The sequence below is a fragment of the Helobdella robusta genome, assembly GCF_000326865.2.
Source record: "Helobdella robusta unplaced genomic scaffold HELROscaffold_29, whole genome shotgun sequence".
Taxonomy (NCBI): Eukaryota; Metazoa; Annelida; class Clitellata; order Rhynchobdellida; family Glossiphoniidae; genus Helobdella; species Helobdella robusta.
In genome coordinates, this window is record NW_008704475.1 from 392,635 (window position 1) to 408,314 (window position 15,680).

Consider the following 15,680-nt stretch of genomic DNA (forward strand, 5'->3'; position numbering starts at 1 on the left):
ATAAACTGAGTACATTAATTGCCTCAAGTTAATTTCAGTTTCTCAATCAAAGATTAACAGTACTGAACTTTCGTTTGGCATAATCAAGTTGCCTTTACCTTGTGAGAACTGTTTGTTTAGTGTTGAATATTTTGTTATTTTGAGTATAAATTTGTAGAACTGTTAAATCTTACATGATTTTCACAAGAATGTTGTTCATTTTACTGCAAAATAAACATTAAACACAAAGTTGTAGCACTGACCAATATTCGCTTATATGCTAAATATGGTGAAAAACTGAATGTCATTGAGCAACCTCTAAATATTGTCAGAATTGAATGAAATTTTGCACTCATGCTAACTTTCAGCTAAGGAAAAAATATAGGGGGTGTGCACTTAAATATTAAAAAAAAATTTTTTTTGAACCACCCTAATATATATATATATATATATATATATATATATATATATTATGTTTTATATATATATATCATCATATATCATATAATCATACTAGATGTATATGACGGACCTAGAAAATAAGATTTTCGCTGAACCCGACAGCAAACCACTAATCTACGCTCGTTATGTTGACGACATTTTTGTCGTATGTAATTCAGTAACGGATGTATACAATCTACAAAATATCTTTCAAAATAGATCGCACCTGAATTTCACAGTTGAATTCAGCAACGACAATAAATTACCATTTTTAGATAGCTTGTTCATACCGTGACCGGTCAAAATGTCCCCGGTCAAAATGTCCCGGTCAAAATGTCCCGGTCAAAATGTCCCCGGTCAAAATGTAAAATCAAATCAAGTATCAAGTATCAAGTTCACATATAAAAACAGTTTGTTGTTTTAAAAATGTTTTAAAAATCCAAAAGTTCAGTTTGTTGTTTTAAAAATGTTTTAAAAATCCAAAAGTTCCCATATAAAAACAGTTTGTTGTTTTAAAAATGTTTAAAAAATCCAAAAGTTCACATATAAGTTCACATATAAAAACAGTTTGTTGTTTTCAAACAGTCACAAAGCCTTCGTAGTTCAAATCAAGTATTCAAATGTTAGATAACATTGATGTTCAGCACTCTAGAAATATCAGTCAGTCTTTCTCTGTTCGCATAATCCGAGACCATTGTGAACAGAGCCGAATCAATGTTTTTGTAAGTTTTCTTTTGTTTCCGTTGTTCACGGCCAAGTTCTCCTTGTCTCCGAAGCAGATACATGCTGTGTTGCTCGAGTTGTAGCTTCCTTGATAACATTTTAGCAGTCGGGTGGGCGATACCAACAGAGTTGTTGAACGCATTGTGCCACCCTTCCACTAAGTTATTGCTTCTTGGTTGTTTTAGGAGAACCTGACAGTGCTGGTTCCACATTGTTATTGGAAATCTTGGTGCTGCTCTTCGGTTTCTCCGGAGACGTCCGATAAAGTTGTCTTCGAAATAATCTACAATCGAATTTGGTAGATTGTAATCCGGACTATCGATCAGCGTTTCAAAGGTCTCTATGACGTCGTCAACGGGAACAAATGCCAGGGCGATAAGCTGTTTGACTTTTAGAGCAAACGCGGCATCTGTCTTGTATTGTTCACTGAATCCACTTCCTTGCACATGCCTCCAAATACACTGCCCGAAGTGAAACAGACACCCAACAATTACAACAGTGGGAAATTTCGCCTGGAAGGCATGGATGGCAGCCAGCTCGAAATCAGTGACTAAAGTCTGAGGACTGCCGAGTTCACGAAGCGACGATACAAAATCAAGGAATCGACGGTAGACATCCTCACTTCGTCCTGGTAACAGTGCGTAAACGCAGGGATATGCACAATTTTTGTCCCATCCGTGTACCGTATACAGTTGATGAAACCCTTCAGGCGTCACGCGAAATTTTCCATCAGCAAACCAGCAAGCAGACTTCTGGAGAAATTGAAGATCCTCGTCGGCTGCAAAAATTAGCATATCATCTCCTTCGTCTGTCCGCAGGAACCGATGTCCTTCATGCGTAAGTCGACAAATTTCATCGGTGGCAGCATTCTGTGAAGCTGCACGACGTCTTCTGACGTTTCGCGCCATGTAATATGTAATATCAAAAAATGGTTTGATTTATTAGGTAACAGGAATTACATCAATCAAGGTTTATCAAAGGTACGGGCAGAGCCGTACGCAAACAGCTAGTAACTTATATTATTATATTATTATTATAGCTGTATTTTTCAACATGACTTTTGGGCCATTTCTACCGGGGGACATTTCTACCGGGGGACATTTTGACCGGGACATTTTGACCGGGGACATTTTGACCTAGAACCTGATCATACAATATGACAACTGCTTCACTTCTAAGGTTTACGTTAAACCCTCTAATTCCGGTCAAGTGTTAAATTTCAACTCTGACTGTCCGGATAAATACAAGAACAATGTCGTACATAACCTAATTCATCGTGCATACAAAATCTCTTCCGATAATGAAATATTTAACAACGAACTTATTCGTATCAAACAGCTCCTGGTTAACAACAATTAGCCCAACAAATTAATAGATATGGTAACAAAGCAGTACCTGGATAAAATCAACAACTCAGCACAACCAACAAATACAGATATAACGTTATACTATAAAAACCAAATGCATGACAATTATAAGATAGACGAAACACAGCTGAAAAACATCATAAAATCTAACATCACCACTATCGACCAAAACCTTAAACTTAGACTAATAATATACTACAACTCTACACGAACACCCAGTTTGATTATTAGAAACAACAACAACCAACCTAGCGACAGACTTCAGAGAGCGAATTTAGTGTACCAATTCACATGCCCTTTGCCCCACAGCGTTGTGGAAACATATATTGGCCACACTCGAACCACTCTCTCACGTAGACTAACGATGCATCTACAGAACGGAGCAATCAAGGACCATATGTTGATTGCGCACAGTCAGAAACTTACGCGAGCTACACTGGTGAATGGTACCAAGGTAATTGATCGCGAATCACATCCAATCAGGCTTAGAATAAAAGAAGCTTTATACATACACAAAAACAAGCCATCTCTCAACAAACAAACCAACACCTTCGACCACACCCTTCAACTGTTCTCCCAATACTATAACACCTCCCCACTACGTACGAACTTGGTCCGAGCTGGCGATGGTACAGTACAACGACACAGTTACCAGTCTGGTTTGGATCCAGTAGGTTTGAATCAGGCCAATGGGGCTACTTGTCGACCACGGACCTACGTCGTAACGTCGCTTGCCAATTTGTTTAATTCAGACGTTTAGTCTATCTGTGTGCCCACGCATGTGCCAAACTTTAATATCTAATAGTTTTGTTATTATCTGTGTGGACGAACATGTGTGTTTGTATGGGTTTGTATTTATACGTTTGATTGTAAGATTGCATGTACAATTGCGAAACGATGTTTCCACTATAATGCAGTTATGCGTATGCAAGTGATATTTCCATTCACGATATATTTACTCGATACATTCCACACAATGAAATAACACGATATAAGCTCATAGCTTCTTACTATACACACTGCTTTCTACCGGTTTTAAATTTATAAAATTGTTGTTTTGAATTTAAATTAGACATATTTAATATAATTTAATTGCATAATTTTAATATATAATAACTTAATTTTACCTTATTTAACTTCGTTTTAATTATTTAATTATCAATTTATTTTCATGTTTATTCCTTTATTTAACCTTGTTTTAAAGGTACGTTTCATATGTTTTTTAAATCTTTTAAATTGTGTCACACCATTGTTAAAACCCAATATAATTTCAATATTTACTTTAATATTATTTTAATAATCTTAATTTAATTTCATCTTAAAATATTAAATCCAGCTCCGACGATATATATATATTATCTAATTTACATTCATACATTTTTGAGCTAGTTGGTTGTGGTTTCTTTTGCTCTGTGTTTTTCCTAGTTTAGCGAGTTATTATCAAGTTTTTTTTTATTGAATTTGATTGTGTCAAATAGATAAAATTTTGCTGGATAAAGTGTATTAATTTTTGTTACAGTTAATTATCTGCAATTAATTTTTGTTTTATTTAATTTAGTTTAATCATAATCAAGTTTAATTAAGTTTAGTTTAACTTAATTTAATCATAATTAGCGTTTAATCAACGCAATCAGACAGCTATTGTCGCAATATAGGATTGTTTCCAAGTTGTATAGTTTGTTTGGAGTTCTGTAATGTTTTGTGTTGTGTTAATTTTCTAGACTTATGAATTGAACTAAGAAATTTACTATTGTAAACATTATTTAAAATGGCTAAAAATGGCACTTGTTCGTTGTGTGAAAACTCGTTCAGATTGAAGCTCGCGAATTTCACTGATGATATGAACGGTTACCAGGACTTGCATCAATATTAGATACTATTGCGATACGTGTGCAAAATCCTCCATGAAACAAGCTATGAAAAGAAGTGAAAAAATTGAAGGAAACGTTGAAGAAATTATTACAAAAATTGAAAAAATAGAGAAAAATAACGATAAAATTATTAAAAAAATTGAGTATCTGCATAAGAGCACCACTGCCGGCATCGACATCACTGAGTTGATTATAGCTGAAAATAAATCAAAACCTTGTTGGATAGTTCAGAGAAAAAAAACTTTGCACTGAAATTAACAACCTCAAGAGCGAATTGAATAAACCATTTGCAAGTGTTGTTGGTTCGGAGGTAAAAAAAAGTGTTGATAGCATCAACTTGGAGGTAAAGAATTTCATCAAAACTATAAACTGTTGTTGAATCAAAGGAGAGAGAAGAGAACATGATTGTTTTCCGATTGAAAGAGGGTGATGCTAATAAGACCAGTATAGAAAAAATAGTAAAACACTTGACAAATGAGAAATGTGACCAGAAAAACATCGTGAGAATCAGGTTTGTTTATACGGAAAAACGTTTACTATAAAATTCGTCGTGATCTGTGTTAAAAATAAGATATTTAATATAAGTAATATCCCTAATAGTAATTCAACTATAATTTACTCTGTTTATCGCCCTCCCAACACTGACAAATTATTTTTTGCAAGAATTGAATAACTCCTTACGTAAATTGTTAGCACCTAAATATAGGATCTACCTGTTCGGCAACTTCAATAATGACCTTGTGAATGATGATTGTCATCAACCTAAACTTAATTTTCAAACATTTCTTAAATCATTTTCTTCTTATGAATTAGCCGATCCGTGTCACTAACTCCACATCCACACTTATTGATAATATATTTTCTAATACATTTGATAAACACTTCACTCGTATTATACATGCAGATTTATCTGATCGTTTCTATTCAACTCTAACTGTAAAACGGGTTTTACAGTGTTATATAGAGTTTATCCTAAAACTCACTGTAAAACCCACTTTGTGAAACTCGATTAAACTCTATTAAACCTTATAAAATTCTACAAAACACTGTAAAAGTGTAGAACACCGTAAAACTATAAAAACCGAACCCTTACCCCAACTTTCAAGGATTAGGGTTCGGTTTATAAACGGTTTTGCTGAGTGAGTTCTACAGAGTTTTAGAAAAAACTATAAAACTCTGTAAAAACCAGGTTTGGTTTCTATAAAGTTTTAGTTTTGTGGAGTTTTATAAGGTTAGTGAAGTGTTTGAAAGATAGTTGCTGGAGAGTGTGCTATTGTTTTTGAAAAGAAGTTAGATGATTTTTTTGATGAGTTTGAAATATCGAACAAGGCATTGCTTCTAAAAAGTTTGATATTTATTTACAGATGCTGACGAGTGAACCATTGTTTCAAAAGAACGTTTGCTATTGTCTCTTGAAATATCATTGCAATGAAAATAGTTGCTGAAGGGCTTGAAGAGAAAATTGTTTCTGAAGAGTTTCAAAGATAGTTGCTGAAGAGTTTGAGATAATGTTGAAGATAAAATTGTTTCTGGAAAGTTTGAAAGATTTTAAACTTAATAAAAATTTATAAAACTCAATACAACTCTGTAAAACCCGGTAAAACTCACTCTGTAAAATTTTATTAAAATAACAAACTCGATAGATCCTATAAAACTCTGTACAACTCTATGAAACTCTTTTTTCCCCAACTCTCAAAACCTATATATAACTGTGTAAAAATTAAACTCTGACATATTCTATAAATCCTCAATAAAACTTTATATAAAACTAGCCAGAAGTATGGCTAGGAAAAGAACAATATTGTGTTACGTTAAAGACAACATGGTATGAAAATAATTTTTAAATGCTATGTTTATGAATTATTTATAACAATAAGTTTAAATAATTGAATGAATAAATAAAAAAAAAATTACACGTCACATTAAGCGTAGTAAGATAAAATAGATAGCACCATGTGCTCAATGAACACTCGTCATAATCTTCTGACGATCATTCTCCAAGTCATCAGACCATTAACTGCGGGACAACATACTCTGAAAGTAATTTTTAATTGCTTTATTAATAAATTATTTACAACAATTTTAATTTTATAATTTAAAATTTATAAACATTTTAAACTTATTTGGCATTACTTTTTGCATCTGCTTGTCGGCCAGCGCCCTGGCTAGTCATAAAGCTTCCCTAACTATTGAACGTTCACATATTGAGCGTTACTAAAGTATTATTCATGGATATATCCATGGTATTACAGCATTATTCCAAGTTGTATGCAAACATTCTCCTTATCCAAAACACGTATAATAGAGAAAAATGAAGAAAAAACTAAGGGTTCGGGTTGAAGTTAAGTTAGCTAGTTAACCCTAACCTTCAGCCCTAGGTTATGAAGTTTATTTACATTATAACACAATTACATTCTAAAAGAATGTATTAATTGAAATAGAAAGTGACATTCATCTTCTTGTGCAGAGCTTTTTATAAACTTACGAAGGAGAGATGAATCTGATGATGCTTAGTTTGAACGCCTTTCACTACATCTCGAGATTTTGATTTTTTCTAGGTGAAGGAGCCACAACAAAAATATTTTTTTCTGCGGCTTCGTCAATTATTATCTTCAATCCATTACCAGACTTTTTAACTGGCTTGGCTTTTTTTTACCAGCATTTTTAGATGTCGCATTAGAAGTGTCTTTTTCCGATAAATACTTTTTCAAATAATCGGATTTACTCATCTTTATATTTTAAGCAGTAAATACTAGTAACAAGAGAAGGAGTAAAACAGAAGAAAAATACTGTCACACAAACAGGGTATGCGTGTATGCATGCACGAGCAGCCGCCAAGCCACCGTAGCTTTCTACCACACCACGTCTCAGAACCTAAAAATTAATTACAGCAGAACAAAAACAAATAAAATAATTAATAATATTTAAAGATAAAATAAAAAAGATATAAATTAAATATGGTGAGATCAGGCATTTCTAATTTTCCATATATAATTATATAACATACAACAGTTATTAATTTTACTTATGTTCGCGTGCAGTTCAAAATAATTTGGGATCAAACCTGAATTCACTGTCTTACAGTTAAATATCTAGCTTAAAATATAAAATACCGAGAACCGAAAAATTTTTAAAATCAGTGTTGACACAAAGTGTTACGTAATCGTCTTCAACATAAAGTTTAATGTTTATTGTGATCTGACTAATTAAAAAACATCAAAGAAATCTATTAAAATAGAATGAGTCATTCGTTACAAAATCGTTTGAAAAAATAACTTAATGCTAACAGTAGGGGAAGGTGGGGTACGTTGAGACGAAAAAATGCAAAATGGAGAATTTTTTTTTATTTTTAAAGTTATTTTCTCAAACGATTTTGTAACGAATGACTCATTCTATTTTAATATTTTTCTTTGATGTTTTTTAATTAGTCAGATCACAATCATCGATATCGAATTCAATGGAATCATATTGAGAAATTTTTAAAATCAATGTTGACACAAAGTGGTACGTAATGGTCTTCAACATAAAGTTTAATGTTATTTTTGAATGTTATCTGCTTCATATCGATATCCTCGTCAATTATCTTCAATCCATTACCAGACTTTTTAACTGGCTTGGTAATAAAATTTACAATTTACGAAAGAATGCATTAATTGAAATAGAAAGTGACATTCACATATCTTCAGTACTCCACTTATATGCCATGTCCCTAAGTGCTTTTCATTCATTTTGCTTAAGAAAAAATCGTTTCTCAAAACCATTAGAAGTGTCTTTTTCCTATAAATACTTTTTCATATAATCGGATTTACTCATCTTTATATTTTAAGCAGTAAATACCAGTAACAAGAGAAGGAGTAAAACAGAAAAAAATACTGCCACACAAACAGGGTATGCGTCTATGCATGCACGAGCAGCCGCCAAGCCACCGTAGCTTTCTACCCCACCACGTCTCAGAACCTAAAAAATTAATTACAACAGAACAAAAACACAAATAAAATAATTAAAAATATTTAAAGATAAAATAAAAAAGATATAAATTAAATATAGTGAGATCAAGCATTTCTAATTTTCTATATATAATTATATAACATACCGCAGTTATTAATTTTACTTATGTTCGCGCGCAGTTCAAAATAATTTGGGATCACACCTTAACACTAATCGTCAAATTTGAATAAATATATATATAACTACAAATATCTATCCTCTATTTTTTTTATTTAGTTTTGTAGGCGTATGTTATTTGGTAAAATTTGATTTGATAGGAATTGAATATAACCTTTATACAGGTGAATTCACAACCTTACAGTTAAATATCTAATGTTAGCATTATGTCATTTTCTCAAACGATTTTTGTAACGATTGACTCATTTTACTTTAATAGTTTTCTTTGATGTCTTTTTATTAGTCAAATCACAATCATCGATTTTGCATTCAATGGAATCAAATTGAAAGATTTTAAAAAAAGTATCTTAATTCATTTTATGATACTATCCTGTTCATTTTTTTTATTTAGTCTTTATTATTGCAGCTCTGACATACGCAGAACCACTTACAATGTTTCAGATATATGAAGCAGCCATCTTCGCCACAAAGGCTGTTTATCCTTTTCACACGACGTACACATGTATTTATGTGCACGCGCAAGCACCGCATCATATACGCTGAGTATATGATAGCCATTGAAATGTTTGACTCAGCACGTATTTGAACCACTGAGCCATCTCGCCGGCCAACATGCGTCGTCTATCCATTCACCAACCTCGAAAGGATGGACGGCTGGGTTGACCGGGGGTCGGCTACCCGGATGAATTTGTAGAAACAGAATTCGAACCCGGGTCGTGGGAGTGGCGGAAACGCTAACCACTCGGCCACGAGACCAAAATATAGATTTCTGTTTGATAGAATTAATTTTTGTTTGACGCCGGCTAATATTTGGTAAAATTTATTTTATAGGAATCATTTGAAAATAATTTGTTACAATATTCAAAACAATTGGTTTACAGGTGTTGAAGCTGAAAATATGCACTACGTATTTTAATTTTCCCGGGAAGTCATACATTTTTACGATTTATTTGAATTAACAACAATTTAGATTTCATAGTCACAAAAAATCGTTCGTAACCGCATGAAAGTTTATGTATTGTTCAAGTATTTTTTTTACTTGTTGTTACTACACTTTATGTGATTATTTCAAGTTGTTATAAATAATTTATTAATAAAGCAATTAAAAATTATTTTCATGTTTTAGTTTATATTTGTGTTCATATTCATTTTATATGTTCACGCTCGTGTTCAAATCAGAAGATGACGATTCTGACAAAATAAGTGTATTCTTTCAGTATGATAATCATATATGTAATTAGAAACATAAACTACATTGAAATAATAGAAAAATTTAAACGCGAGTATGCTATATGAATGCTACTTCTACTACTACAAAAATTGTTGTTACTGCAATACTAAAAAATTGCTACTACTACTGCTCCTGCTACCTATATCATATCTGCTACTATTACTACTGGTGCTACTTATGATTGATTTTATTGAAATGAGTTTGAAAAATTTGTCACTCCAACGTAAAAATTTCAAAATAACAGATGCGCAAACACTACTTTATATCATTCACTGTAATTGTCACGGTTATGTTGCTACTTAATATTTGTAATTTTACATTCAATTAGATATTGTTGAACCACACATCCCTAATCTAAGCATAAAATATTTTCCAGCCTTAAGTTCAATTATTATGAATATTTTAAATTTTTATACAATGTTAATTTTTGTATATTCGACAATGGTTATTGCATTAGGTGGGTCTGTAAGAGCTATGAAAATGTTAAACCGTCTGCAAATTTGAAAAAAACTGGGATACGACCTAACCAGACATCCTTGTTGTGTGGTTCACTGCAGCAGTTTATGTTGCATACTGCAAAAATCGGAAGGTAGTAATAAAAATTAAATTGAATATGATTAGTGATAATAAAATTTTGTTTATTGTTGTATGTTGCTAGAGATAATACTTTAAAAAATTAAATTGAAATTTTTAATAATGATTAATGGTAATTAAATTTTGTTTATTAACAGTGATAATAATATTTAAAAAAATTGAAATATCTAATAACGAAATGGTAAATTTTTATAGCAAATTTTGTGATGGCTGTTTAAACATTTAAGGAATTTATTATTAAAAAGATGTCTTTGGAGCACAACCATGATGTTGGTGCATCTGTATTTGCACTATATGGCCTGGTTGAAAAATGTCAAGGCTAAGGCAAAAGATGGGTCACGGGAAAAGTCCTTTTTTTCTTTTTTCAAGACATTCCTTCAGTTGTTGAGATTGAGGTTTGTGGGTTTGTTTGATTTTTCAATTTACTTGGTAGATTGATAGCCAAAAAAGTACATTACAAATCACACTAACAAATCCAATTAGTCAGCAACAGTACATTTTATATCACAATGTCAAAAAACAATATGCAAGTAGTTAAAAATATATGACATAACAATAATTAATTAAATTAAATAATAACGATATTAAAATTTTACCAGGCTGCTGAAGCTGACGTATCAAGCAGCAGTGAACAGGAGGATGTTGCAGATCATGTGGCCATTGGCAGTCAACCAGTAATCATAGAAGATGATATTGCTGATAACTTACAGGTTACTGCGCCAGAAGAAAATGGGCAAGCTGCAAATTCAAACATTCTGTAACATCAAGCGCAAAGGACGTCCAGCAAAAAGGAAACAACAACTGTTTCAACAACGCAAACGTACATTTGAAAAACTGCGTCCGTCTGCGCAAGATCAACTCAGACTCTCATGGGTTTTATCTGAAGAAACAGCTAAAAACTGTGTTCAGACGGATTGCATAGCATCAATTAACGACGTTAAAGTAATAATTGATCCAAGATGCCCAGATGACCGTGCTAATATGTCCACCTTGAAACAATGTTTTTCCAATGAAGCTTGGACAAAATTATTAAAAAATAAGATGTGGTCAATTGGAGAAAATTTGTATGTTTGTGTTGTTTGTGGACATCACTCTGGAAGAGACAACCAAACTCGTACTTCGTGGGTGCAGTGTGATGGCTGCATAAACTGTTCATGTGTTGAAATGAAAAGGCTACCGAAAGGGTCATAGTTTTATCGACAGTGTTGATACAACAATCTGGGTCTTTTGGTAACTGTTTTGTCTTAATACATGAACAATGTACCCGTGTGCATCAGAGGTGGACATGGGTTGGGTTAACCCATGGGTTGGGTTGGGTTGGGTCCAAATTTTTTAAAGTTGTGTGGGTTGGGTTGGGTTGAAATTTTCAAATTTTATTATAAATAATTTATTTCTGTATTTTTTTTTATTCTTAAACGAACATTTTAACTAGTTAATAATCGGTGTATTTTATATCGCTGTAATATTATTGTATCTTTGGTCTATCGTTTCCACTTTCTTTTTGTGATTATTGAGTTGAGCAAAAGTTAACTTCTTTCCGATCGAGAAAATTAGTTTTATTTACAAGTATGGCAGAATCAGAAGAAATTCAGCGTCATTTGAGAGGTTTGTGTGATTTAAATTTGCTAAGTTTGCGAAAGTAAAAAATCTAATAAATTTCATATTAACATTTTTACATTTTTTATGTTTTAATTCCTTTTTTAAAGATTTAATTGTTATTTTTCATAATTTCAAATCTCTTCAGTCTTCACAGTTACACTTTACAGACATCAGAATTTTTTCTCAATTGCTCATTTTACTTATTTACCTGATATTCATGTTTTATTTTCTTTCTTTTTTCTACCTAGAAATGGTTTATTTTTCAAATTTTGGTTGGGCACTGTTGAAGTTCAGAAATCACATTCATTAGATAAATTTAATTGATTGATTGAACATACTTAAGTATTTAAATATTTATTCATTCCAGAAAAAACAGGGTGGTATATATTGAAAGCACCCACAAATTTAAAATCAGAAATCTGGCAGAAATTTCACATGGTTTTTCAAAAAAAGGAAAATGATGAAAGTGAAATTCCTGTGAATTACTATTGAGTATTGTGCTTGTATTAAGTGCAATAAGGTATATCAGTTTAAAGATTCATCGGGTAAAAACTTTGGCACTAAAAATCAGCAAGAACATATTAAACATTGTGCTGTAGTCTTGCCAAAGTCACAGTTGAAAATCCAGTAATGCTTGAAACGAAAAATTCAACTGTCTCCTCAAGAATTAACGATGTTGAAGCATAGACAGATCTTTTTCTGTGTTGATGGTTACCACTCATACAAATCTGTTGAAAATAAAGGGCTTTTCAATTTGATGCAGAGCTATGTTGAGTTAGGTGCCAAATATGGAAAGTTTGATGTTTCTGACGTTGTTGTGGGAAAATATTAGTAACATTTAATTTTTAATTAATTTTCATGTTATTTTATTACACTTGCAGTGTGATTACTTCACCAGTGTGTTTTATTACACATATGATCTTGTATTTTTGAGTTCTGCTTTTTAAATGTCATTTGTAAAAATTTGCCTGTTTGGTAAAATTGTGACTCGTGCAGATGGGTCGTGGGTTGGGTCGGATTGGGTTGGGTTGAAAAGTTGCATTTTCAGGCGGGTTGGGTTGGGATGGGTTGAGTTGAGTGATGGGTTGGGTCAGTAAAAATGGACCCATGTCCACCTCTGGTGTGCATTACTGTATAAATATGTGTGTGTTACTATATGACACCTGATGCAATAAATTTTTTATTTTAAAAATTGTCATTCTATAACAAAAATGTTGTCTTAATAAACGTCAAATTTTGCGCTTTGACTGCGTCCTGTATAGTCAAAATAGCGTCAACTATGTTGTACAGACTTCGGCCATCTCAATATCGAATTCGTCGTACGATTCTCACGCTTTTCACCATCTAAACGCCTTATAGCATTTCGACGTGCGGGTTCCTCACGATTTATAGTTTCGAACGTCGTATTCGCCCGTTTGTTATTCGCACGCCTTATAGCATCTCAAAGTCGAATTGGACGTGCGGGTTTCTCAAGATTTATGATTTCAAGCGTCTAAACGTCGTATTCGTCCGTTCGTGATTTGCACGCCTTATAGCATCCTAACGTCGAATTTGTTGTGCGATTCTCACGCTTTACACCGTTGAAACGTATTCGTCCGCTCGTGATTCGCACGCCTTATAGGCTTATAGCATCTCAACGTCGAATTCGACGTGCGAATGCCTCACGATTTATAATTTCAAGCGGTAAACTCGGAGATCAGCACTGGGTATTCCAAGCAGTGTCTATTTTTAGTGGTCAGTTTACTTTAATGCGACACTTAACCTCCTCCTACCAATGATGCTGTGTCTATTTATAGCTAAGCTGTCTATATTTAGTTACCAGATTAAACTCGGTAAAGTAAAAAATTAAATAAGTAATATTTTTATTTAATTTTTTTATATTTTTTAACCCTAACCCTAATATATAATAAAATAATATTTATAATAAAATATAATAATATAATCTATTTCTATGCTTAATCATTTTATTTACTTGCCATAGGTATGCGCAGCCTTTAATAAATTAATGATAATAATAACACATCATTCAAACTGCATAAAATATAATAAATTAAAAGTATAATTTCTACAAGCCTCATTGGTTATGGTGATTCTTTAAAACTGAATGATCGTGATCTAACAAGTCACGGATTGATGAATCACTAGAATCACACATTATCTTTAATAAATTTAATAACAACATGTACTACAATTAAAGAATGAGGAATATTTTGTAAAACATTAAATGAAAAAAAAAATTTAGTTTGAATCACTCATATCATAATAAATAAATTTTAATTAAATTGCAACGTTAGCTTGAGGAGTCATGAAAAAGTTGATGGCAAAGGAAAACAAAGTCCTACCTCAGGGAACCAGGTCTCAGGACACAAAACGAAGATTGATTGATTAGCTTGAGGAGCTTGAATTGAATAAAATTGTTTATTTATCTTTATAAAATTGATTGATAAGTTGTTTAATATATTTATTTAATTTAGATTTTAGATACAAATGTCACGGCAGAAATTGTACCAATCAATTACTTACAGACTTTGTGCTCAGCTGCAACTCGCGACATGCTATTTTTACTGGTGTGCTCCAAGCCCAATAGTAAATTAAATGAACCAGCAAGCTTTTTTCAAAAAAGGAATCTTTCCGTATGGTGGTTCTTTTTTGACAACTATGAGGGAACAGTACAGCGCCAAATTACGCCATCGCGGCCCGGTTGATACGATTTCAGTCATATCACTGCCGCAATTGTCACAAATATTTTCTTGATAGAAACCGTTCAGTCTGAGCCATTGCCTTGTCTCCCGTTCGTCCTTCATGACCAGATCCGCGACCGTCAACGCATTAACCCTGTCCACTCGATTCATGATAGAAAAAGAAATTACGCACCACAAAATAAACAAACCCAAGATAAAGCGCCAAAACAAATGACTCGGAAGTCGCGATATAGATCTTTGGAAGACGAAAATTTAAATATACTAAAAATTACATTTTTGTTCGATAAAATTATTTTGGTTACTATATTTTTAAAAACATTTTTTTAAAATTGTTATAATTTGAATTTAAATTTTACAATTTTATTATATAATCAATTTTAAATAAGCCAATCAATTTTGAAAAGTTATGTCCTAACATTAAATTTTTAAATAAAAAATTCTAATTTATTTTATATATTTATTTAATAAAAAAAGTTAAACATAAAAAAGAATTTGTTTATTTAGCGTTATTAATATAAATTCTCTCTAATTCATTTATTTAGCGTTATTAGCATAAATTCACTTTTACACCTATTTAAGTAGTATTCAATACCCTCCATTTACATCACTGTCTCGATTTTTCGTTTGCATTGATGCACTGATGTAATGTTTTGCTTTTTGGTTTTAGCTTAATTATTAGAGTTTAGTAATTTAATTACTAATTAGCCGTTGTTAGTGTTGTTACAGTTAATGAATTAAGTGTTGGTCCACAAAAATTTTTTTAAAATTTAAAATGCAAAAAGATACTTAACCATCATACAGCAATATCTATCCTATCCATGATCCTAAAACACAAAACAGCATACAAATGATTCTGAACTTAGCCACCAGCCACAATGACCGACCTATATATTATGTGCGCGGAGAGATCGTGAAAAAAGAGAGGACCATCTGCTGAATGCACAGCAGATGTTCATATATGTTACCAATAATTGTATAGCTATATACATCCTTAACTGATCATTGAAATATATGAAAAGTATGTATTCTATATATTTAAGTAACGCAT

The 15,680-nt window shown here is 32.2% G+C and overlaps 1 protein-coding gene across 1 annotated transcript; it reads left to right on the forward strand.

Moving 5' to 3' along the window:
• Positions 1-10,625: 10,625 nt before the first annotated feature.
• Positions 10,626-11,522, forward strand: HELRODRAFT_174190 (hypothetical protein; the record flags this gene model as incomplete). Its single annotated transcript, XM_009020741.1, has 3 exons — positions 10,626-10,726; positions 10,931-10,984; positions 11,042-11,522. 3 exons carry the CDS (start codon positions 10,626-10,628, stop codon positions 11,520-11,522), a joined length of 636 nt encoding a protein of 211 aa, XP_009018989.1.
• Positions 11,523-15,680: the final 4,158 nt, after the last annotated feature.